This window comes from Tubulanus polymorphus, chromosome 5 (assembly GCF_964204645.1).
Source record: "Tubulanus polymorphus chromosome 5, tnTubPoly1.2, whole genome shotgun sequence".
In the NCBI taxonomy this organism is placed as follows: Eukaryota; Metazoa; Nemertea; class Palaeonemertea; order Tubulaniformes; family Tubulanidae; genus Tubulanus; species Tubulanus polymorphus.
In genome coordinates this window covers 8,872,322-8,899,463 of record NC_134029.1, presented here as the reverse complement: position 1 = coordinate 8,899,463, position 27,142 = coordinate 8,872,322, and the positions used below count along the sequence as shown (strand labels likewise).

The 27,142-nt window shown below is 39.7% G+C and overlaps 1 protein-coding gene across 1 annotated transcript; it reads right to left on the bottom strand.

Annotated features, from left to right (window-relative positions):
• Positions 1 to 563: 563 nt before the first annotated feature.
• Positions 564 to 27,111, bottom strand: LOC141906205 (gamma-aminobutyric acid receptor subunit alpha-6-like). Its single transcript, XM_074795446.1, has 9 exons — positions 27,026 to 27,111; positions 21,481 to 21,605; positions 16,751 to 16,818; positions 14,856 to 15,076; positions 14,054 to 14,136; positions 10,594 to 10,734; positions 5,178 to 5,330; positions 2,922 to 3,193; positions 564 to 932 (listed from the first exon to the last, which is right to left on the bottom strand). Exons 1-9 carry the CDS (start codon positions 27,109 to 27,111, stop codon positions 564 to 566), a joined length of 1,518 nt encoding a protein of 505 aa, XP_074651547.1.
• Between the last annotated feature and the right edge of the window lie 31 nt (positions 27,112 to 27,142).

Genomic DNA, 27,142 nt, shown 5'->3' with positions numbered 1-27,142 from the left:
GACAAACGGACGGACCGCTGACGAAAAGTGAACGCATAAACCCGCCGGGGCATCGCCCCATTCGGGTTTTATATGTCCAGTCGATCAAAATAGATATCAATTCTTTTAGTTTGGGCTTCGCTGCAATTCGTTTTGTGATAGAATAACGTTAACTTCTTTACCAGTTCTGTGCAGCCTGCGCTGCAGCTAAATCAACACGAATTAGATAAAATGGATAATTTCTATTAAAAAACCATCTTATTCTGGATGTATTGATCGAGTTTATGAAATACCGGTATCCAGATAAGAAAAACTATCCGATTAAAGTTTGAATGCATTACGTGTTTAAATAATATATGGGTCAGATCTAATTGAGAATTAAACTGATCCAGATTAAACAGCGATTGACATATAGCGACCCCGTTTTTTCAAACTCGGTTAGACATACATCGGTTTTAATCATTCCACTGAACTATGTATAAAGATAGCGCTTCTGTCGCAAGAGAATAACAGCGCCATCTGTGTAGAAAAACGAACTAGTACTGGTAAGAAACAATTTCGGGTGTAGAATAATCACGAACGAACTATCTGACGTATTTGTCTAATTTCCGCTGTAACGTCATGGCATCTGATTTCGTGTACGCTATCCAGTAGGCGATGTTCAACGCGGCGAAAGACAACGGAAATAGAATTCGAGCGACTTTATCCACGGTGCTGACGCTGTTCACCGCCCCCTGGCGAGTGCGCTGCTTGACGATCAGGTTCTTATAACGGGCGCTTCCTTTCAGGCAGTGGAGAATGTCGCACCACAACGAGCGTTTAGAGAATTTCCGTTCTTCCGTATCGACCGCGTGTATGACGGCCGCCGAATTATTCGTTCCGTATCCGCGCACTATATTGTTCGATGACTGGTGGTTGGCGCGAGGCGTCGTGTAGTTATACACCAAATTACGCTGCAATGAAGAGAAGAAAGACAACGCGTTTAGTTCGGTATAGAAACCTCAATAATCGTAAAAGACGCAAAAATAACGCTCTGGACCCAGTTCCACAGTTGTGAATTAAAATTTGACTCGGAATTAACTCATCGGAAATGAACCAATCCTAACTCCGAGTTAACACTAACTCACGACTGCGGAACTTGATCCAGGACCAGATTTCTTTATCGGCGGTGCTTTCATATAACATAAATAGCACGTAGAATATTAGTATAACAAGAATACCACAATAACGAAGACAAATTAAGTCCGAAAACGTTTCCTTCACTATTCCTGGTGTGCGCTATTAGAATAAAGTCGAAACGTTGAATAAACTACCAGCTCAGAGAAACATTTTCGGACTTTATTTTTCATCATTATTTGTGGGATTCTCTGAATGCTTTCGTCGCAACACGATTTGTCTTATCAATCGTGATGTAGAACATTTCATTCCATTTCGCAAACTTTTCATTTTTTACACAAAGGCTTATATACAGTTTGTATTTTACAGACCAAAGATCCAGCTTAGCAGATTGTTTCTGTAACTTTTCATCCTGGATCCGGTTCTACAGTTCTGAGTTTAATTTGACTCTGAGTTAACTCATTGAAAATAAATTGATTTTGACTCAGAGAGTTAACAGTTAACTGACAACTTTTGACACAAGTTTTGGAACACATACGTATATCAACCAGAAGATGTCGATGCCTTATCCTTTACGGAATAATCTATCAAGGAATATCTTGTTAATTATTTTCTTGTCACTTCGATACGCATATATTTGATTAGATTCCAATGAGTTTGGTTTTTCCTTTATCAAAAGTGATGTTATACACAAATTGCACTTACAACATCTCTTAAAGTCATAGTTTTGTGCGTTCATATTGATATACATGTATTCACACGTAAGAAGCGCGGGGATATACATATACATACATATACATGTAAAGGTCGATCGCTAACAGAATCAACAAGGACATGGACGATATCGACAAACGGTCATCGGATTAGAAACAAGTGACACGACTGTATAATCAAGTGGAAAGCAAAATCGCATGTTCTTTTCCAGGTAACCCGCATATATACATCATAGCCGCGAGGCCGTTTCCCAACGACTAAGTTGTATAACAAAAGCGAAAGGAAAGCACATCATGGGATGATAATTATGTCGTCACAACAAGCGAACGCGACTATTTAAAGCGTTTTCCCGAAATTGGCGAAAACCCGTGGAAAGCTGTTTTTGTAAAGAACACCGTAAAGGCGAAATAATACTCGGGACGGTTCATTGACAGTTGTTACATTAACATGTTTTACGGCCATTTAATGTTATGTCATAAAAGTACAAAATTGGAGATTGAACGAGGGCTAAATCCTAAAGATTGATAAGAAGATATGTTAGCTAATATAAGAAACTGGGTCGTGTGGCATACGTCGACACGAGGGAAATGCTAAGTTTACGGTTAAGTTGCGTGAAACATCAGTGTCGGATAAATTAAGCGTCAGTCACTTAGACAATACTGCTCAATTTCGTTAGGAAAACTCAAAATGACACAAATTTTCATTTCGGCTTGAAACAAAAAGGAATTTCTCAGCTCAGGAAGCCAGTATGAATTTTTGTTGCTAGTATGAATTTTTTTACACACAAAAGCCCACTAGCGGGGGCCAAACCTCGGTGTAGATATATTTTTATAGATATCCTTATAGATGCAAACTTCGAGAGAACGAGTGTGTCAAATGTGCAAGTTTTAAGTATCTGCGTATTGATGAAGAGGACAACCTCAGTGGTCCGGACGCGCTCCGCCCCGAGTTCACCCCCTAGATCCACCTCAAGTGACCACAGTTCTGTGAAAATGAATACAATGTTGTAAAGCCTAAGTTTCCCGATCTTCTGCGGTTTTTACAGCGCGCATTTTCACGAGCGGTTTCTCAGACACAAAAAGCGGGAGGGAAGACAAACATACCGATATTACGTCATTATTGCATACCACGTCGGCTCTTGTGACTTCGTCGTCATCGTCCGTCTCGTCGTCGGAGCTGTCGTCGGAGCTGTCCGACTCGTGTTGTACCTCGCCGTAGCCGATCTTCGTGAAATAGTGGACAGCAGCGAATTCGAGCATTGTGGCGATTATGTACGAAAAGCACATGATTATGAACCAGTCCAGCGCAGTGGCGTATTTCACTTTGGGCAGATTTTCGCGGCTATCCATCGACAACGTTGTCAACGTTAGCACAGTCGTTATTCCTGAAACGATGCAGAAACGAATTGAGGTCGAACGCGAATAGGAGAATAAATCGAATACAAGCAAACAAAACTCTTGAGCCAAAAAAGTTCAGGCAGCGAAAACAATTGGTTAAAAACTACTGGCCTAACGGGCTGGTAGTTTTTTGAAAGAAATTTACTTTTCTCGCGAAAGAAGATACTCTGTTTCTGCTTTCTCACCACGAGAAAACAAAAGAAATTTATTTCTGACCGGATCAACCACCATAAAAATTGTGATTTTTTTGTTATAGAAACTCCCGCATCAAGAAGCATACCGGTATGTGCATGCGTATTACGTTGGGCTTTCGACAATGCTGGAATACCGAAGATTGAAGAACTTTTTTCTCAGAAAATCTGTATCCTGCTATATAGAGGGCAACTGCGTAGGAAACTGCGTCATTTAAGCGTTATTTGGAGCTTAAATTTTCGAATTGTTTTAAGTAATCCGGGCAAATATCAGCCGCATTTTCTATACTTTAGATAGTAGGCATGTTTGGCTGATAAATGCATTATCAGTTGTTGGATGATTTAAAGAAGATAAATGACATCCGAATAGAATTCGTGCGATGAAGCGGAATTCGCGTGCGATCGAGCAAGATCCCAACAACGTAAAAATCCCCTGTTATCTAGACGAATGTAAATGCGATTTACATCGGTTTTTAAATTAGCTATCATCGAACTAATGCGAATACCAGTGGCGGCATTGTGGGAACACTTTGCGGGTTTCAAACGTATACATTGCATATGATGAGAAACGTCACAGAGCCTGATGACGAATTGCTAAAGTTTCAGCGACGTTCGCGTGCAATTACTCTCTTTCGCCAGTCCGACGAGACCCGACTTGACATCTCGAACAAAATAGAAGGTCACTACGCGGAAATTCACTAATTACGACACGATCCTCTTTTACGAAATACATTTAGCACACTACTGACATCCCGAGTGACTGTAATCGCAATCTACACATTGAAAAAGCCCAGTGTTCCACTGGGGAAAATGACATTTTTTATTTTTTCCCTGGTTTTCAATCAATTTATTGATACGACACTTTGTACCAAATACTGTCGCCGCGGAGAAGAATTGGACTTCAAATTTCGCGTGGTAGTCAATCATGGTATGTGAACTAATGCAACGGCTATGAACGGGTGTGAAAATACTCGTAGGGGAGGCTAAACGGAGGCAAATAGAAAATTTCGGCCAATTAATAAGAATTCTAATTATTTACTATAACTGTATCAAAACAATTTTACAATAAAGTACCGTACATGTTATCACTTAGTAGAGCAGAAGTTCGAGTCACGCGTTGCTACATACATTGTTAACCTCCGATGGTTCCCGGTCTCCACGGGTACGGGTTATCAAAGTTCACATGGTCTCCACAGGTATGGACATGCATAATTTTTTAATGGTCTGACTAAATTCCATAGCCAATAAATCGAGTTCTAAGCTAAAAGAATCACGCGTGGTTTCCACCATTAGTATTACTCTAGCATGTATGATTATCATTAACAATACTACAAGCTAGTACAGAGCCCCGGCGGTGACATGGTGAAAAATAATTTATTTTCGTTAGAACGAAATGTTTTTCGTAAAAGTTTTACGTGGGAACGAAATAATCTATTCTAATCTAAAGAAATAATCTTTTCATTCAAACGAATTAATATTTTCGTTCGAACGAAAATCTTTTCGTAGGAACGAAATGTTTGATCGTGCGATCGAAATATTCTTAGGGCTAACCGATTCAATTTAGAAGTTTATACATAGACAATGACATTACCATAGATAGTTCAACATTGTACGCGCGGGAATTCGAAACGTTGCCCTAGTACGGGTCCTTTCATATAGGTTTTTCGTACTTTGCAGCGTCTCGCCGCTATCCTCAGCATCGTGTATAAGCTGTGAAGGTTCGACAAAATTGAATACATCTTTTTTACGGTTGTGTGGTCGTATTATCATCAACCCTTACCTAATCCTATTCGATCAGCAGTCGCCTCCCGATTGAGCCAAAAAGAAACCCAGGAAAGCACCACTATTAACGTACAAGGCACATACACTTGAATGAGAAAATATCCCATATGTCGTTGCAGTTGAAACTGAACTCTGAGCGACGAATATTCACCTATAATAAAGAAAAAAAGACAAACGATGACGATGATGCAGCGATAATGTAAATTCTGATATTGAGGATCAACCTCAACCTTAAGAAAAAAATAACGAAATATGAAAAAAAATCGATTATTTTCATGAGTGATTTATTAACGCAGAAAAATGACCGCCGTCGACAAAAATGATAGAAACATGAATGAAAATCATTTTCTGTGCAATTCTGTTTTATGCAAAAAATGAATTTCTAAGAATGACTGCTATGAAAGACTTAGACAAAATAAAGATGTTTCCAGTGGGCACTGTGTTGTGGCAGTCCCTCGATGTCCCTATTGCTGTGATGCTTTTCGAGGGACCACCACAGCATGGCTAGGCCCAAAAACTGGAAACTTTTTGTCTTCTTCATTGTCAAATACCCTTTGAAATTCACCGTACCGACAATCCCTCAAATTAAATACGGGAAAACTGATCAATTAAAGACACGATGTACTTAGATCGTGACCCGGTCGGCGAGTTGTGATCCTGTTACCAGGAGCAGCCGGTAAACGATCGGAAAGGTGACAATTCATAACATTTATCGAGAAGATGCTTTGAAGATTCATATCGTGGGAGAGCAATAAACTTCAGTGACGAGATTGCGAGACCGAATGCAAATAATCACCCGGCCGAATCGAGTGAGGAGAGTGTCGAAAGTCGTGTGTCGCAAGTCAAGTAAATCTCGGCTAATATACGACAGTAGCTTCTGCCGAGTAACATTGACCGCCGGTTGTTGATTTAATGCGCGATGCGATCAGATACATTTCATAATGGCCTTCGGTTTATCGAAAGGAAAGTGCAAACAAGAACATACTGACTGGATCTACACGAGGTGTCTGCAAAACACATTACGGATATTAAATATCAGCCAGTACGCTCACGAATTTTTCGTCAGAACGAATCTAAATCAGACGCATCAAGTCAGGTCTCTTACTTTCTTTCTGTCTTTTTTCTTTTTAATCCCCAAAAGTTGCCGAGTGCCACGAGCGAGGGAGACGTCGAGGTACGTAGGTCCTTCCAGACGCGAACTTTCGCCCAGAAAAAAAAATATTTCGATTACCCCTATTCCAGTTTTCATTTCCCCCGAAATGAACCTTCGAAAATTCAGAAAATCTTGGCTTAGCCCCTGCCTTTGACGAAGAAATCCCGCAGCCGGATTCCCATGAACGCATGAAACCCGTAACGCCGGACTGAGATGATTGCAGTACCAATTTAAAAACCCGACGTGGGTATCCCATTGATTGGCATTTTAATAGAACTGAATATGGATAATCCGTCGCGTGAAAAGTCGGGAAAAAAGGTCATAAGATATTTATCCTCATCTTTGAAGTCAATCTTTGATCGGATTCAAATTTCCAAGATGGCGGCTAGAATCCGTCTGAAAAAAGAAGTTCAAATATCTGGTTGTGAACAAAATTAACAAACAAGGCATCGATTCGGGGATGTCCAGGGGCACTGGGGCAGTTGCTGCTATCATGAAATTTTGCTAAGGTCAACCATTTCCAAGATGGTGGCCAAATTTCAAAATGGATGCCATTACAATTCGAGAATTTCGTCTGGCTGTGAAAATAGGAAATGAACAAAATAAGATTCAGAGGTTTCTTGTTTTGCTGGTACAGATACTTGACATGTCACCTTCATTTCAAAGATGGCAACCAATAAAACAGAAATTATTCCACAACCTATATATTCCATGTGCAACCTTATATTCCAGGCGGCCATCGTGAATTTTGCCGTAATCTTGGAAGATGGAAAATCAGGAAACCTTTATGCCAAATTTAGTACTTGTCCGATCGATAACGGTGAATTTGCTAAGCCGACTAACTACGGCGGTGGCCTAGCGATTTTTAGCGGTCACGTCCCCGTGAAACGAGGTGCCTTTACTGTCCATAAACCTACTCCGACTTCCTTTTGCAACAGCGCATTCCGTTCTATCGGGCAACGATTACCGATAATCCCAAAACACGAGCCTAATAGCCATTAACGGGTCGTTATGTCGGCGCAATGACCAGATTGCACATATTGTTTCGCGACAGATATGAGAACAAAATGGCCGACAACAGATGGTGTTAATCTGCAAACAACATTACTCGTATCAACTTTGCAAATCCTTTTATGCAATTTTATATCGGCAATGGTGCCTTACGGTCAATAAAGGTCGATACTTCATCGCTGTCGCACAAGCGGTTATTGCTCTTTGCAGAAGGGTTCTATACGAGAAAGAATTTACGTCATTCCAATGAATTTGCTGAGACGCGGAGATTCGAAGCTAGTCCGCAGTCGAACATTGAGCGTCGAAAGATGTATCCTAAGTCGGAATGGTGGAAAGTAGTTTACGCTGGTTGATTTGATTTGATTTCCTAGAAACATTTCAGAATTCCGATTCGAATGCTTACAACGATCGTTTGACAATCGCATTATGGATGATATCGCATACAATATCGAGCACTTTTATTACAAGACAAACTTTTTCGAGGAGCTGTTCATGAAGAGAACACGCAAAAAGGACAGCTTGAATAAAATCACTTTGTTCTTCGTCGGAGATCACCAGCCATATAATTAATTTTCCTCATTTCCTCGGGTTCCGTCTGCCTTATTCACTCTGTCAACGCTCTATCCATCTAATCAGTCAATATTGAGAGGCGAATCAAGGTCGTGGAGACTTGAGCACAAGCGTTTAACTACTCGCGAAAGAACCCATTTATTGCTCCGTTAATGAGTAGTATCCATTAGACGCGCTTGGTCTTCAGCTCCGAGGTGATGGTGAAATGTTATGCTTTTTACTAGTTTATGCGTGCAGTTTTTTGACGTCGTGAAAACCGTTACAATAATGTTTATATACATTGATACTGGGGTCTTTGTGAGTCGACGTGCACTACGTCATCAATATTGGCATTCAAAATAACAATTTGAGAATTTTGGCATTTATTTTGTCATGAAATACATTTGGCTCACGTCAATAGTTCGATAATCATTTTAAAAGGATGTGCACTACGTCACCACCATACCGGGGCTAGACTGGTTGCCGATCGATTATTGATATATTCAAATCGAAAATGATTCTATTGATCCGTAACATAATATAATACGGGATATCGACAAATTCAAGTTCTTGAATTACTCGTTGGATGGCGCTAGTCAGAACCGGAAATTGGAACCTAAATCCGCCATGCTCTAGTTCATTTGCAATGAAAATCTCTCGCTCTAAGTTTTCAATGAGCGATATTTGACTTACTATATATCGTCACGCATAATCCTTTAAATATCCTATCGCTACGTTGGATATGATGAAACCTCACTGCAAAGGCTAGAAATCACTATAAATGTCCTAAAATTAAAAATTATCAAAAAATATTTTGCAACTGCTGACGATGCAAAGACTGGTTGCCAGGTGTCACATGGTGGCAGCACTTGACGGCCCAGTTTTGATTGTTGGTTCGAGTCCTGGTACTTTTCATATTTTTATTATGAATCTACGAGTTTAGTCCTTCTAAAATCAATTTTATTTCATAATATTATTTTATATTTATCAGTGTAGCCTGCAATAAATTTATGTTAAGAGTCTTGAACTCAACAACAAAGTGATGACACCCGGCACCAGTCATTACTTCCGTTAGCTGCTTCGAGCGTCATCGCTAAATTTGGTAGTTTTTTTACATTTCTAGTAATCTTTAGCGTTTGAAGTGGTGTTTTATCGAATTCAACACATTGTCAGGATATCATACTCAAAGGATTATGCGTGCCGTTGTATAGTAAGTAAAATATCGCTAACTAAAAACTTGAAGCGAGAGATTTTTATTGCAAATGAACTAGAACATGGCGGTTTTAGGTTCAAATTTCCGGTTCTGACTAGCGCCATCAAACGAGTAATTCAAGAATATGAATTTGTCGATATCCCGTATTCATATTACCGGTATTAATTGTCGACAATATCAAACGATGTGTTATTTTCAAGGCGTCAATAAACTTCAAGTTAGTTTTCTCGTTCGTTACTCGTTGTATGCACGGCTGGGACTTGTTAAGTATTTACATATGTTTGAGTTTACGTTGATATCGTGCTGATTTATCAAAGACGAAGTGACTCCACGCACAGACTGTGCACACTAATTTACTCGCTACGGTGATTCTATTGGTTTAGGTCTTGTGGTCGGTCATTAAACAAGCGGTGACCGCAGCATCATAGGTTGTCAAATGCCATGCGTATAGATGATAGATAAGTCTGTCGAGCAGGTTCTGTCTTATTTCCCCGGACAGGAGTCATATGATCGTTCGATATGAATTCAAGTCTCGGGACGAATGAGTTTAATTTGCACAGCTAGCGAATGCAAACAATTCCCGACTCGTCCTTTTGAAATGAATCATTCGCCGCGGTGCTGCATATACCCGACACCGTCGGCAGGATTTTCCGCAATTATCAGCAAGAACGCGAACGATCCTAGCAGCAGCGCTGATGAAAATAATACAACCGACTAAAACCTGTCAGGAACAGAGCCGGTTCTCAGTTAATCGAGCCACGTATAAGTTGAATTTAGTTTTGTATTTACCCTAGCTTTATAGCGAACCTTCCAGGAGAGATGTCACTAGCCTAGAATATCACCGTGACTTCATAAAAATGCATTGATTGATCCGATCGATAAGCAAATAGGTAGGTCGCAAAAACGCTAATCGATTGTTAATCACGTAGGCCTAATGTGGTGCATTCGAAAAAGGGCATCTCTTGAAAGTATATAGAATTAAAGATGTAATTATAGTATTTTTTGGTTTTTTAAATAAACCACGCGATGAAGAATGCCGATCACGTGTCTCGAACTTAATTGGACAGGTAAACTAATTTGTATTCGCACGGAAATATTTCCCTAAGGGGAGAGCCTATTTTTCCAAAACTTCAAATTTAATTTCGTAATAATTTTAATAAATCGTTGAAGTTGAACTGACAGACGTGACTAGCAGATCAGGCAAACACATCTCACGGAATGCAACAATCTTACTAAAAAATAATGGAAACATTTCAAATTGGCATTAAAATCGAAATCTGCGATGTAGCAAGCAACCGACCTAATTCTGGGTGATGGCTCTGGCCCACTCTGGCTGTTATTAAACCATTTTCAAATTTTTCAATTCCAAAAGACTCCACGATGAAAGTTGTCACTTAAAGCAGCATGTGGCCAATAGTCCTTCACACTCTCAATAGCGATGCACGTTTAGTTCCAAAGACTAATGGAAAAACCCTAAGATTCTTTTACCTGTCATTCTGAGTTCAGTGAAATTATCCTGAGGAAATCCACTTAAGTCAAACTGCGATAGTCGCATGTCGTCAGATATTTTCACTGACTTATTTGGTCCGTATTTCCATAAATACGCTATATCCTCTTTAGTATATGCATCTGAAAGAAGATTAGAAATGTAAGTTAAACAAAATACTTCGTTTAGCTTTAGACACCTTTGAAAAGAGTATTCTAGGGACTTCTTGATGAAACCATTTGTGCATTGTTTTTTTTATGAAGACACAACTAATACCACGGCCGTTAAAAAAGTGAATGCGGCGAATGGAAATACAGTGCTTGTGATACATTTTGCAATTTCACGAAATTGAATAACCAATATTGTTGAACACCGTCATGACTTGTAAGAGCCAGCACTTGCACGTCTGAGTTGCGAAATTTTTCAATCAATTGAACTAAGGTAAGTGTTTGATTATAAACAGCTGAATGAAACAAACAAACAAACAGACAAGACGTCAGCGTGACTTCTAATTGCCCCAGAGAACCGGGTCAATTATTTACTCCTCCTGCACTGATAGATTTAAGAACTGTTGATGGTGGGAGAAAGACTGTGCAACCGTAAAAGCCCAAGTTCCACATATAACCCTTGTTGGCTAGTAGAAAAACCACCAGGTGGCTTTACATGAAATTGAAATTTACTTCTTCGACCCAAGGGGTCATATAATTTATGACCCATGGCCAGAACGTAGCGTGTACGTTTTCAACAACCTAGGGTCATATATAGAATACTGGGCATTAAGGATGCACTTTTTCAGATTATGAAGTTTCGCTGTAAATGTATATTTAGGTAATCTTAACTAATAGTGAAGCAGCCTGGGGTCAAATTTGACCCATCCCCAAAAACCATGTCAATGTGGAAATATATCCAAAATTGATATTGATTTGTCGTAAAGGACACAAAATTAAATTTAAAAAGCAAGGGGGGTAGGGTTTGCCCTACTGCCACGAGTTTTCTTGGAAATCGTTTATTTCTAAATTCACAGATTTTAGACTTATATCTGAAACGTTTGGAGTAAATCTCCGGCTAGGCTTTCAACTCTCACAGTACTCTGACCACTAAAGTATGTCTTGTCCGGCTTTAGAGCGAGAAGGCTGCTTTTACAGCAGATAGGATTTTTTAGGATTTATTGGATTGCTACGAGTTTTTGTAGGCCAATCGATGCAGCAGAGCGTCGAAAACTTTTTTTAACTGTGTCACACTGCACCACCGATTCGAACCAACAGTTCACCCAAGTGTACTTATACACGTCATATGTGACAATCCCGATGATGACCTCCAAGCGTATGTTATGTAGGAGATTATGTGATTGTAATGAAGAATTGCAGCGCAGTTAAAAGTATTTTCAAGCGAATTGCGAAATGAACTAATATCATAAAAATGTGAGACGTGAATACAGAATAGATCTGAGTAGAATACGTTCACTTTTTCGAATAAATGCTTCCGATGATGGAAGTCGGAATTAACAGTAATGAAGACGAGTTTTAGAACTCAACAAATCTAAATAGGTAAAAAGTCTAGGGGTAGATATATTTGAAAGTAGATCGGACTTTTGGTTCGAATCCTACCGGGATTTGCAGTGCGCAGTGGACAAGAACAGTTTGGAACTGGATGTAAAAACGCGATGCCATGTTGTCCCTATGAATTTTAAAAGTACATTTTATAAGACGAGGCAGGGAATTTTCAACATAAAGGAATTCATCTCTTCAGGATTTTGTCTCAATTGCCTGGAAACTACATCTCAATGCAGTAAATTTTCTAAGAAGCGCTTTGCACCAGGTCTTCATTCATTGCTTGGAAATTGCACCAAAAAGCATCTTCAAATTCTTCAGAATTTCCCCCTCGTTTTCCTGGATCGTGCCCTTGTGCTACCCTCAACAGTGGTCCCTGTGGATCCACTCCTGACTACCTGAAAGAGGATCGCCGAAATCGCACCAGTAAGATGGCTACAGGTTTAAAACGATGCTGTTTTACCGAATGACTCATTCATTCATAATAACACAATATTCATGACATGTCAATGGAATATGATATAGTAAGTCTTCTGTGAACCGGCTCCAAGCTCGATATTTGTTCCACTAAAAGCTTTAAAAAACGAATTGAGTACATTATTGGGCGATGAACCAGAGGCTGAAATGTCCAGAATGTCAGATTTTCTATTCAACCCGAAGACAAACCGAATATTCATTTCTCAATATTCGATATTTTGCAAAAACTCTTCATCAATTCCCTCCGGCGATACGAGCGTAAACGCCACATGATTACTACACAAACGATCGCAGACGATCGTAAAACTGAATCCAAGATCTTCATTCAGTCTTGCCGAATCAATTTATCAATCAATCTAGCGTTGTTATGTTATTTTGCCCTAGCATTGCCTCAGTCGCCTCGATTCGCTGTTGCACTTCTTGACCCCGACCAGGGAATCTCCGCATATCGGGTGTTTTATACTTCATATTGTTCGGTGAATAATCCACTTAACCCACCTGCTTAGCTCACGATGGAGTGATCCGGGCTAGATCGAGGACAGCGATTTTCGACAATTCGCCCAGGACAATCTCGGGTGAAAGAATGCGGTAATCGTATTTTGGGGTATAGCGAATACGATTATCATGTCTTTGACAGTTAGCGAAGAACGTGACCCGGGAATGTCGTTCATAACTAATCCGATCATAACTATTATGGTATCTATAGTTATTCATAAATAGTCATTCATTTTTTCCGAAAAGGCGTTTGGAAAGGAAGATTTTGAAATTACTCGCTAAGTTGAAATTGTCACTATCGCGTAACTTTTGATTTTATATTTTTCTAGATCTAAATTTATAGTGGAAAAAATTAAATGACTGATTAGGATTTGTTAAATATACTTTTGTAAATGACTGGTGATAACCCAATGACCTTCACAAAACCATATTCGCTTTTGTAATCTTAGAAAAACATAAACAGCGTATCACAGACAATCACTCCTCCCCCGGGTTACAAAATCCGGAAAATCCGATACTCAACGGTTGTGGGAGTATGGAAACAATACATTTAAAGGTGAAATCAGAACTAACTTCCATAGAGTGTCAAGTTGAAATTTTTGAGAGATAACGTATAGGCCTATTTGAAAATGAATTTTAATAATGTACTGTGCGTTACCTTATGATACTGACTTAAAACAGGCTATATTGTTTACCCGAGATTTATGCTTCAAAGAGGTCGATTCAATGTCAATTGCATCGATATTCATTTTTGAAATTATTCGACTTTGATAATTTTCACTCATCGTGAAAGATGAAAGGTTTTCGTGATGGTGCTTGGGAGACTTTTATTGTAACCGAATAAGACCGAAGGTGATTCGACGACTGTGCGAACCCCGTAGAAATGACGATTTAGAGTACGTATACCGTCTGTCAATTTCTCTCTGTTATATATACTTACAGCTTCTGAATACTAGAGGACATAGTTGTTCGTCTATAGGGAAAAATTGTAAATACATCGGACAGCTAGCTTTTATCGTTAACCTGAAAAAGATCATGGATACCTGTATACTGATATCATGGATATTTCCTTGAATTCATATATACCCAGAGGGAAATGCCGCGTGCATAATTAGAGGGACAATATCATGCTCAGATTACTAGCGAATTGTTCAGTTGTTACTGTTTCTACAGTATCCCATACGTCAAATTATAGCCGTTTCCTTGGCCTTTCATCATCCTGATATCTTTTGAACTTCAGTACGTATATCGCGTATCGTAATCACTTCGACGGGGATCATTTTCGCGTGATAAGGCGGGGCAGTGTCGTCTTCAATTATTTATTATACACGTATAAAGACCCAACAACACGGAGAGGAGCATCCTCCCCCGGCAGGGATTCGAACCTGATGGCATCGAGATTGCCACGGCACGAAACCCTGCCATAATCGACCGTGTGCGCAGATACATGCGCAGTTCAGATGATGTAATTTTTAGCCAATCAGAAATCCCGTTTTATTTTAGCCCGGGTTTTCCCATTTTTAGTTCTTCCTTGAAATTTGCCTCAACGATTATACAACGAGCAATCTGATTGGTGCCGCCAGTTTTCGTTCGGAAAGCTGCGCATGTACCTGCGCAACCGGTCTACTGATGCAGGGGTTCGTGCCGTGGCTGAGTGTAGCGATGCCATCAGGTTCGAGTCCCTGCAGAGGGAGGATGGGAGAGGAGTGACTACGGGCGGTTTTTATCTCGTGCAAGCTTACCTCATCGAGTAAAGTACAGTACCATTTTGATAGATTCGCAGTAGTTTGTTAGGAGTTGTTATCGTGTGTACGTACGCCCCTCGCCCGTTCGTGAAATATGTGTCGGGTTTCCAGATTTTCTCTAAAATAACGTTGTGCACTGACAACATCGGCATCGGTCCTCGGAATCGCAGCCGATCGTCCTCCCACGTTTGTCGGAAATAACAGTCCATCGAATAAGCCTGCAAACGGGATTTTCGTCAATAATAATCTATGCCTTGAATCCATTTTAATTATCAATATACAATGGTAGCAGGTGATAAGATTCAAATAGTTATCAGTTTCATAGTTATATAGAGAGTCCAAAATGATTGATTCTAGGCTTCTAAGTCGCGACCACACGTCAAGCATTTTTTGACCGGAACACTGTTCTCACTGGTGCCACTGTTCTCACTGGCCCGTACCTATTTGGCCCCACTATAAACGTCGTACCAGGCCCGAGCCATAAGTCACGATCGCGCGGAGACGTTTTGGCTCGGGCCAAACTGGCACGGATCAGGCCCTTGCAAAATTTAGCCCGTGTCTAATTAGAGAGCGGGCTCACATGTAAAGCACACACTCGATACTTGTCTAACCAATACTTAAACAAAGCGAAGTGAGTCATGTCCGGAACCAGTTTTGCCAAATTTTGTCCCGTGATAAAATTTGGCTCAAGCCTGGTCCGAAATTTTTGGTCGAGCGAAAAACGCTCGTGTGCTCGTGTGATCGTGGCTGAATTTTAGCAGGGGTCAAATAATTGCGTGTGAATTGCAACTGGTTTCGGAAGTAGTTCAATTCGTTTAAGCATTGTTGAGCATCGAATGAGTGGTTTACGTGTGAACGCGCTCTCTAATTAGGCACGGGCTGAATTTGACTCGGGCCTGATCCATGCCGATTTGGCCCGAGCCAAATCGTGTGATCGCGGCTCTAGAATCTAACTCGAAACTGTGATGGAGTTTTACATCGAGTAAGCTTACCGAAAAGTTGGATGGTGTTCGTCACTGTGTATTCTGATGTGAATATGATTATTTATACTACTAATCTTATTGATCGTCGGTTGTGAATGTACCTTTAGGAATTGGGTTTCACTGGTATAAATTTTCGAATGAGTCAGCGCTGGTAGATTCAAAATTTTTCATGCTCCCTTTTTGACTCTTTATTTATGGCGAATTCAGTTTCGACGGACAAGGCAAGACGGATAACTCATTTGGTGGAACACACTTATTATGAAGCCGGTAATTTATACGTCATTGTAAAACTACACTATATCGCAATGATAGCCTTTAAAGGGGAGTAAATCGCTACTGGCGTGCGTCACCGGGGACTGGAAATGGCTTTACAATTGATTCCGCTCCGTGCTTATCTGCGAACAGCACTTACTCCCCAGACGTGGAAAATATTTCAAGTCAACGCCTGGAAAATTTACATGGGACCATTGAGAGAATCCATCACACTTTAATATGGCGATATATATCGTGTTTTTGTCGCATACATTTCGTTTCACGTGACGTGTTTCATGTATACGAATGTTGTTACCGCAGAGCGGTTATACTGGTAGAGTCGCGCTTTTTCCTGAGTGTCACCGCCATCGTAGCGATTAGACGCGCCGAACTCCTCAGAGGTTATTCAGTTTAAAAACCTAGATTATTGACTCTTTAGAAGACGATCTTGTGGGAATTCACTAAGTTTTTCATTACACCCGTGAGCTAGACGCGTGTTTGACAGGCTAATGTTTTTTTCCCTTTTTTCACTTGAGTTTACCGTTTACCGATTGAATTCTACTAGACGTGAACCACAAACGGTGAAACACGCTGGCTGACACTTTGACATCGACTGAAATTCTATTTTCCGTCCCCGAGTGACGAAGTGATACTCACCATATCTGCCTCGGAAATGGGACCCATGCTTCTGATGTTAATGTCGGATTTGATTATCACTGGTGGCCCTGAAATGGATAGGTGCACATTCTTCTACAGGACAGTTAGCAATTTGAAAAAAAAAACAAATGAATGAATGAACGTCTGGGGTTAATGCAAACAGGACGAGTACATTCGAACCAGACGAAGCAAGAGAAAACTCTGGTGGAGGTTCGTAGCGATTCTGACATGAAAATCGGTCGTCGAACTTAAGTATAGGGGCGAAAGACTAATCGAACCATCCTTTGATGATATTCACTCAGAAGAATAGAAATATATCTTTCGCTTTTCCGTCTGAACCTATTCGCACAAACTGATCATGTTTTGTTTTGTGAATAGACATCATCACAATTATGTGCTTTGAAATATTTATTTTCCGATGGGATACTGGCAACGCTACTGAGGGAAGCGAGGATTCAGCGATAACCCGCCAGGATCGCTAGTTGCACTGAGCTTCTATAATTTTCTTTTTTGTAATCATGTAAATGCTCTTTTCCTCCATATATCATGGAAATGGTTTGAGTGTGAATAAATTCATAATTCGAAATTCATAATTCGTAAAACGGAGCTTCAATGTCCTTCTACATTACATTCTCATCTATTTTTCTCATTAGAAAATCAATTTTCTTTGAAAACTGAGTGAGAAAGTGTATTTTATATCTATGCAACGACTTGTTTGACAATTTTCGTATTTGACAGCCTAATAGCCAATTTCACATTTCATTGAAAATGAACTGATTTCCACTACGAATAACCCAGTGTTTTGTCGCGCCATCCGGTGATACCGGTATCCCATCGGAGGTTAAAAAAGCATCAGTTCGTATATACGTATATACACGGTGCGAGGAGAGAGGGAAGCCAAGGCAAACCGGGCACATTTTTTAATCTCAGCCGCCGCGGCGAACATCAAGCCAGCGTGTCGGGCAATATAACATCTCATTGCCGGCGGTTACAGAATGAAGCGCGCACGACGAACTAACCAGCTCGGGTAAACAAGCAATAAAACCTTGACAAAGTAGAGACAGTTGATAATGTAATAACACTAAAGCACACCATCTGCGCTGGTCAGCGATTGGTGTTCTCGTTCATCATTGCCGACAAGGTTCCGGCCCCGTACACCCACTCACAGCCAGTCGAGCGTACGTATAGCTATCAACCGACGTAACTTATTTCTATAGCGATGGTTTTAGTCCATGTACCGAGATACGTCATTCGAACCTCGTTAGTACGATTCGGCTTACAAAACCTCAGTAATACGATAAATTTGAATACTCCCGGCTTTACTTATAGCATTTTCCTGAGCACAAAAGTGTTTGCTTGGTACGATCACGAAATTACCGTTAGATATGACGTAAAATTCAACGATCTCCTATTTCTTTAGTAAATAAACACGCTAAGTACGACGGCCAATAATGACATTTAAAAACCCATCATGGAACTTGCATTATGACGTTTGAATAGATTGTTAAATTGCGAAAGGGCAAAATTAGAATGATGTTTTAATGAATACGATCTCTCTTAATTATGTCTTTAGGCTTAAGTATATATCCTTAAACAAATCTCGTGTGGTGGCGCTGTATGACCACAATACAATAAAATACCTCTCTATATGGTGTGTCCGTTGAGGTAATTATGCAAATGGTTACTTCGAAATTTGGTTAGTACGATGGTTTTTCCGACCGAATATCATACTAATGAGGTTCCATTTAATAAGGTGTCGATAAAAGATTCATTAGATATATTTGAAGACGAGTTAAGAGAGTACGATTTGGCTGGATTATAATTTTTAATAAACTTTAATTAATCGGATTGAGCGGAGTCTAATCAATGTTTATGTTTTCACTTGGAGTAATTCATCTTTCACTCAAAGGTGTTAGTTAAGTTCGATTTGTTGCTTAACCATCGTGTTACGTCAAATACATGTAGACAGTAATTTCAAACACCGCAACTCAAACTTTAAGAGTGAAACACCGAGGTAGTCATAGGCCAAAATTCCCTCTCCGACGACTGCGAAACCGACATGAATAAGACATCCTCTGTTATTGTAGAGAGAATCCCATAGTAATAACGAAAAACAGTCCGAAGATCTTACTGGAGCTATAGGAGTTTACTCAACGCTTCGTCTAATAGTCATCTTCAGGAAAACTGAATTACAACAGAAATTATGAAATCTAATCCAGAAATAAATTCCGTAGTAACTATTAGAATATAGTCGAATGTGACTACGTATTAGAATATCGTCGAAACGTCGAATAAACTGCTAGTTCCAGTAATATTTTCGGAATGTATTTGTTGTTATTGTGTGATCCTCGCTACATTATCGCAACAACACGGATATAGTGTTTTATCAATTGTGTTCCTGTGTTGTCGTTTTTTTTTGCTCTCGACCTTCGTAGCAACATTTCACCTCTGCTCGTTGCGTTCGACACCCGTTGAATAATACCATTAGAATGATAGTCTGCGATATGCCAATATTTAACTGATACGTTAACACGAAGCCCAGCGGTCCCGTGCGAGGATTACCGTTAAATGGATATAAATGATTTACTAAGCCAGTTGGGGATTAGACTATATCACGATTTATCGGGATTTATACATTCGTACTAGAGAACCGGATTTACTGTAAACGCGGTTAATCTCGTTTACATACGTCCCGGTCTATTTTACGGTATTAACCGATGTAATGGTTTCCGCTATCGGGAACCTTGAACGTCTACCGCGTCAATGGTTTATTGGTTTAGAACGCACAGAATTGTGCATTGTCAAGTAAACAATACAACGAAGCCTAGAAGTTATTTTGATATATCTTTTGTTTCCAGGATACTTCCTTAGATTCACGACGCGACAGAGTTTTGAATTAACCGTACATCATCTCTCATCTTTGAAACTTTTGTTCACTTGCCTTGAAATCGCCATTTCAATATATTTTAGCGAAGAAACGTGGACTTAAGAAAAAGGGTGTCAAATCCTAACAGTCGGCAAGGTGGGCACGCGAAGTATGGTAACAAGAACTTTTATTATATATAAATTACTATCTTAAAAAGGATGGCAGAGCCTAGAGATTGTAGTGTAATTTCCCTACGGCTGAAACCGAGGTTCAGGCTGGTTTTCCACCAGGCGGGCGCAGGCGCAGGGTCGCTGGCGCGGGGCGCGAACTGTATTCACGAAGCGCCCGTTACCTTCGTGAAACGCCGTAAGTTACTGGTTCCTCGTGATTGAGACTCTTCTACGTGACTTGGGAACTAACACGGGCGCACATACGTGACACGTGGGCTAAGGCGTGCTTAGTGAATACGGTCCCGGGTGCGGATGATGGGGGCACAGATGCGGTAAAAATATCGGCAGTTGTATTACTGTTGTATTCACTGCACTGCGAGTGAGAAAAAATCATACCCATCAAAAATATTTCGTAGTAATAAAAATACTTAAATTCATTCCTAAATCTCACGATGACTCCTTGTTTTCTTCAATATTTGAACTGACCCACTCTCCCGAATATATTTTGGAAGTACCCACTCTCCCAAATATATTTTTGGAAGAAAGTTCCATAGTATTGAAGAGATAAAACTAAAGCGCCCGTTACCTTCGTGAAACGCCGTAAGTTACTGGTTCCTCGTGATTGAGACTCTTCTACGTGACTTGGGAACTAACACGGGCGCACATACGTGACACGTGGGCTAAGGCGTGCTTAGTGAATACGGTCCCGGGTGCGGATGATGGGGGCACAGATGCGGTAAAAATATCGGCAGTTGTATTACTGTTGTATTCACTGCACTGCGAGTGAGAAAAAATCATACCCATCAAAAATATTTCGTAGTAATAAAAATACTTAAATTCATTCCTAAATCTCACGATGACTCCTTGTTTTCTTCAATATTTGAACTGACCCACTCTCCCGAATATATTTTGGAAGTACCCACTCTCCCAAATATATTTTTGGAAGAAAGTTCCATAGTATTGAAGAGATAAAACTTAAAGATCGGCAACTTTGAGGGATTTGATAACAATCCTATCAAGCCTTGGTTCCAGGACCAGCCCACTTACGCCACTTCCTATCTTACGATTCCGTGTCGGATACGCGGAGGAATTGTGAACGGCATGTGCAGAATATTAACGTTATATCTGTCGTCGGATTTATGTAAAAACCGTTGATGTTCGCAGGAAACAGGATTAGGGGGAGCAGACGCGCGCCGTCGAGATTCTGTTTCAACACACGACAAGCCGACGAACACCGACTACCACTTAACCAGAAAATACGGAATGAATGGACAATCTCGGCGTGGTGTACACGGTGCGAGACGAAAAACGAAGTGTGTCACGAGGACAGTGGCTTAGCCGTCTGCGCGGTATTGACAGGGAAAAAATCGCAAACCAATAATACAACTGCCGTATTTTCCTCTGACAGATCGTGATATTTATTGGCTGTCATATTGGAAAACCTCAATTTTGTATCTTGTGATTAGAGCTTTTTAGATAAGTGCTTTTGGACAAAAGTACGTGATAAAATGCTACACCCCTAACGTGCACGGAACCTATTCTTACAACTGTATTGCGTGGGTTGATTTCACCCTGGGATCAAAGCTCATTTCTGATCATTTTGACCGTAAAGATAAATTTGAATTCAAAACTTCGGAACGTGTCTGCCAACTATTTCAAAAAAGAAATGATAATGAAATTGATAACAACAGTACCTCCGTATCCTGGTCTTAGTGTTTTCTGGTATCCTTTCATTAGACTAGTTAATATGTTCGATACGTTTTTGATAATCAGTTGTTGAGTGGCGTTTATTGGGCGGTTCTTGTTCTGTTTCGGGTGTCTGCAAAAAGAGAACACAAGCACATATCATTATAAGCCCGTTTAGAAGTCTTATATTTGACTAAATGCGCTGGATGTGTTTGAAAACGGAAACTATCGTATAGTGAATTTTCGGTAAGTACGTAAGGGCGAAATTTAAATCAAATGAGATTTATTGGTGGGTGTATCAAACTCGTGGACCTTAAAACGTTTAAAATCCGTGCCAAAACGAATTAAAATATATAATTGGTATTGGTTGCAAAAAGCCCACAATATAAATCTATCAGCTATTATTTAATTCCTGCAGTGACGTTATAGAATTGGTATAAACATATTCTTCCTGTCCTGTATCCGTGTTGAAAACCTTGACCCCTGTGCGAGGGAGTTTTAGTAAACACGCTTTCGTTTAAATGCGACTTCAATTCGTAAAACAGGGTTTTGTAACAGTCTTTCATTAAAACTCAATAAATGGCTGATGAACTTCAGCCGCCGGTCTTAATTAAACGTAAAACACAGTGCTAACGACCGTTGTGGTATCGGTTACAATCGAAATTAAGGTAGCATAGCTTCGTGTTACTAGCATAGAAAAAGGCCACTCGGTACAACGCCCAGAGGTGAATAGGTGAAAAATGTTTCTTTCCTTTCGTGGGAAGGAGATAATCATTTCATGTGAACGAAACCTTTTTCGTAGGAACGAAACCTTTTTCGCAGGAACGAAATAATCTAATTTAACCCTGACCCACAGTGAATTAAAGAAAAAACAATACTTTTCACCATGTCTCCATGTAACGCATTTTCGTGACCACGGAAAAATTATTTCGTTCGAACGAAAAGATTACCTAGTTCCCACGAAAAAATTTCTTCACCATGTCACCTCCGGGGCTCGTAATCAGTATGCAATGCGATTTTTTCATTCGAGGATAATCATCTATACGATTGACCATGTATTTACAAGATCTTAGTGATGTAAGATTGTCAGGAGATGATCGTTAATCCGTGCTTATTTTTCACGCAATGACAGCACTATCTATGCTTGTCTCAAAGGATGTGTAGGCCTAATTGGATTCTTAATTCAGTCGACAGGTTAACTCAGAAACTGCGTCAGTTTTTGCCCGGTTAACTAGATTTGATAATATCGCATAATCTAATAGTTGTTCTTTCAGTATCATACTGTTAAATCTATATCCTTCCGCGACAGGGATTCGAACCTGATGGCATCGCTAGACTCAGCCACGGCACGAAACCCTGCTACACTAGACCTGGTGCGCAGGTTTGCCGCGCGAATACTTGCGACACCAAACAGATTGCCCATTGTATAAGGCAAATTTCACGCAAAACTATAAATGGAAAAAACCCGGGCTAGAATAAAACGGGATATCTGATTGGTTGATAATCACATCATCTAAGCTGCGCATGTAGCCGCGTACTCGGGCTAATGGGGCGAGTCCAGGTGCCACCAGGTTTGAATCCCTGATGTGGGGGGATGATACGAACAACGGGAAATAATACACGAGTGACCATTCGGCACAGGAGGAACTCTCGTGTAAGTTGTGTCTGCCGAAGAATCTCAAAGACATTGGGCGGGTGAAAATCCAAACAAAATCGAACTACGTAATTACGCGTTGATTGTCAGGAAAAAGATTTTAGATTGAAATTTGTGCGAAGAAACTACGCACGAAAGACTGACTCAACACGAACTCGATCTAACATCGCTACGGCGTTGCCGGTTTCCTATTGTTCTCTTATTTTCGATTTCTTTTTTATGCGTTAAGACGGTGACAGGTGTTTTTAAGCGCGCGGTTACATTGCGGCATCCTGAGAAGCGAACACCTGTCGAATAACAAGCGCTACGCAATTAGCAGCTATAACCGTTATTGTTATAGTGTATTTATTATATTTTCCATCAAACGGATCGATACAAATCGATAGGACTGCACGGACCACGTATAAAAATAACACAACAACATTTCTCTTCAGATTCATTTATATGCTTGCATTGGTACTAGTGCTCTTGTTTGAGAAGTTTTCCGCTAACACGCTCTCAGAAAAATATATTTGTCACCATCGTATTAGTAGAACAAAGGAGTTTCCAGTTTCTAGGCGTCATTATGTGGCGCTCCCTCGAGGTCCCCATTGTTGCGATAATTTCCGCTCGTTTTTTGAAATTTAAGTTCTGATAGAATATCAATAAGCTCTGCTGTCCCTAACTTGATAATTTATACATCATTTTAAAGGAAATGAAATCCAGATCTGTTTTTTAGATCTGTGCCGATTGACTAACTCGGAATAAACTAGTTTTCTCAATTAAAAGTAGTTTCCGGGCTTAATTCCGAGTTAGCAACTATGAATAAACTACGTAGTTTTCTTAGTGAAAAGTAATTTTACCGAATATAATATGTTTGATATGTTTATTCCAAATTTAGCTAACTCAGAACATACATACAAAATCACTCTTAACTGAGAAACTAATCTATATTTTGGCGAAGCAAACCCGAAATCAACCTCGAAAATTATTTTTAACTGAGAAAATTAGTTCATTCCGGGTCAGTAACTCGAAAAAAACCTCGATCATTTTCCACAAAAATTGTCCCCAAGGCGCTTACATAATTTTCATTCCTTTTCAGTGCGTTTCATTGTTGTGCGTCGACGGGTGACATCAACCAGAAACAGGCGACTATAACACTGACTGCAACGAGAGATTTTTTCTCATTTTTTGATCTCCCGATGCTTTTCCTATTGCGTGTAAGCCACCGTTAATTTGCGCGGTATTCATGCCGGCTCAAAGCCGTAGCCGAGGCAGCAACATTCCAATACGTCATAATTAAACTAAACCAGTCTCCTAGATATCAGCGAGAATTCAAATTAGTTCTGGGCTCGAAGTTACGTTTGATTTATGCGAAAGTGTATTTTCTTTTTTCACACTCACCGGCAACCGTAATGTAATAACGTTATGTAACACAATATTCATAGTAAGCATTGAGAATACTTTGACAACTGAGTTAATAGATAATACGGTATGTGTCGTATATACAGCGCGTCATATTGGATGTGAGCAGTTAAATGAATTCTTTAGGATATCGTACCGCACGAGTTACTACTATAGCAATATGACGAGATCTAGTCGGGCGGGGAGTAAGTCAATGCCGTATGACCAAGATGATGGGTTCGAACCCGGAGTCTAAAAGGAAAAGTCCATGGTTTAAGCAATAAGTGCATAACTCTAATGGGGTACCGACACATACCAGATGGCGCAACAACGCACTCGGTTACAGATAGTGAAAGTTAGTTTTCAAAGAACTTCGAACTGGATTTTAAGGCTCCCAAAAGGAAATTTTGTCAAACAAGTCATCAAATATATATATATAAGCTTAGCGTCCCTGATGGGCATATGGTATAGTTTTACGAAAAAAAGATTTGCCGATTAGAAAAGTAGATTCGAATATAATTGAAATGTAGAAAAAATTGAACTGCGATAACCGAGTAGGCCTAACCGTGAACCGATCGCCTGCCATGAGAGAAACCCTCGATTGCCACAGTAGCGGTACCGGTACCCCATTGAGGCTCTCATTGGTAAGTTACCCCGGGTGGTTATGTTTTTATATACCTCTGTCCAGCCAATATGTTTTACCCATAATAGCTGATAATGTATTTCGCGCGACACCTATGAAGAAATATGCCCGAAATGAGGACTTACAACCACAGATTGACAAATGTCAAATCTTTGAGAGAAGATGGGAAGTGATTTACTCAATGACAAGATGAATGGATTCTCGTAATGCGTCCTTTCAACGAAACTCGTTTACAATGTTTACAGGAAAGCTCTCAATAATTCAATAGCGGTTGCTCCTCGAGTCGATGCTTAAAGGTTGTGGCTGCGTGGAAAGTTTAAATATGCATGGAAACTGTGAAGTTTGAATGATGTTCGGGATCTCGAGGGGTGAATGTTTTTCGATGTTTTTCTTCGTTGTAATCTACCATCGCGTTACGCCTTTTAATCCTCGGTCATATTTTAAAGCCAAGGTCATATCTTAGGCCAACTGTCACTTTCATATTGTAGTTAGTGATAAAATTTCTTAGTGTAATCTTTCTGTTCTAACTTGTTGCTTATTCTTTTTTTTTGTTAAGGCTGTTTAAGATGAGTTAAATCACATAGAGAGACTTTGTTTGATGGTCTCCGTAATAATGGCAGCGTGTTCTAAAACGACGGATTGATCTCTAGTCGATAGTATTGATAAAATCGTAGAAAGATGGCGTAAAAATTAGGTTTCATTAAGTAATTTTTTTAACATTAGCCGTAATGATATAAACAAAGCATTGCCTTCCGTGTAGATGAAGATTGAATAATCATCAAATATATTGAGCGATAGATTTTAGATATTTCTATCCGTCAAATTGTTTCATATCGTTGTTGGCCAACGTTGTTTGTTTGATCATCACATTTTCTATTGATAAAGATGAGAATCGGAATGCTTTTCAAAGAACAAACGCTATAAGAGATTCCTTATCATTATCCGAACAACTCGAGACACAGATATTTCACACGATTCATAGGAAATACTGCACACTTTGGCTTGAGATTGATTCTCAAATGCTCAAGTATATGATTCTCATATGCTCAAATCTGTATATGGATATGTATGAAAATACAAAGTAATACATGATACATAATTTGTGTCTAACGTCCCTGTCACTCGATTGTAAATTCTATTTACAAAATGAATTCATACATATTATATTCTTATTGAAAAACGTGAACGAAATGCAAATATTGTAGTAGCTCGACAGAATAGCAATCAGGTTTATGTCTGATGGTATTTCAAACTGGCCTTTTTTAAATGCAGTTGTGTAGATACATGAAATTCGATATCGGATTACCTGTCTTGATACTACGGTGACCACATCTCAATTTTAATTCCAATAATCTTATATTGCATTACCATATAATCATCTGTTATTTTCTAATGTAATTTAATTCGCAAATAAAGAATAATACTGATAGTAATGATGATAATAATAATAATCGATTCAAAATATGACATTTTTTAGAATGCGTCTTTTTTATATATTTATTTCTGAATTTGCATTCGAGAACTCCCGTCTTTTCGAGAAGCGCTGACACATTACCGATACGACTTCACTACGAATCCCCAGACGTAGTTCTCTGTAACAATACGTTTATACAGTCAGACAATGCCGTAGAATGTCAATCTGATTAGATACATTCCCAATGAACCGAACAATATCCGAAAATGTTCCCAGAAATAGTATCGCGTGAGCTGTATTGTGAGAATTGAACTCGGCGAATTCATTAGAATTCTCAATGAAAATGTTCCTTAATCTAAACCAATCTTTTCTTGTAAACCCGGAAATATAGACAACAATCAAGTTACTCGTTTATGGTGATGAAGCGATTAAACTTTAGACCCGATGACGACAATATACTTTCCTTCTCTGAGATACGACAGTTTTATGGGTGAGACAGTAGAGAGTCGTTGCATCGATACGGTAACGATACGTTTATCGGCCATATTGTTCTCGACGATCACAAGGACATAATCC

Coding starts and splice junctions, on each gene's coding strand:
- LOC141906205 (XM_074795446.1), bottom strand. CDS start 27,111: ATGGCCGATAAACGTATCGTTACCGTATCGATGCAACGACTCTCTACT. Junction 16,819..21,480: donor ACTAAGACCAGGATACGGAG/GTACTGTTGTTA, acceptor TATCCATTTCAG/GGCCACCAGTGATAATCAAA. Junction 15,077..16,750: donor CCATTTCCGAGGCAGATATG/GTGAGTATCACT, acceptor TCCCGTTTGCAG/GCTTATTCGATGGACTGTTA.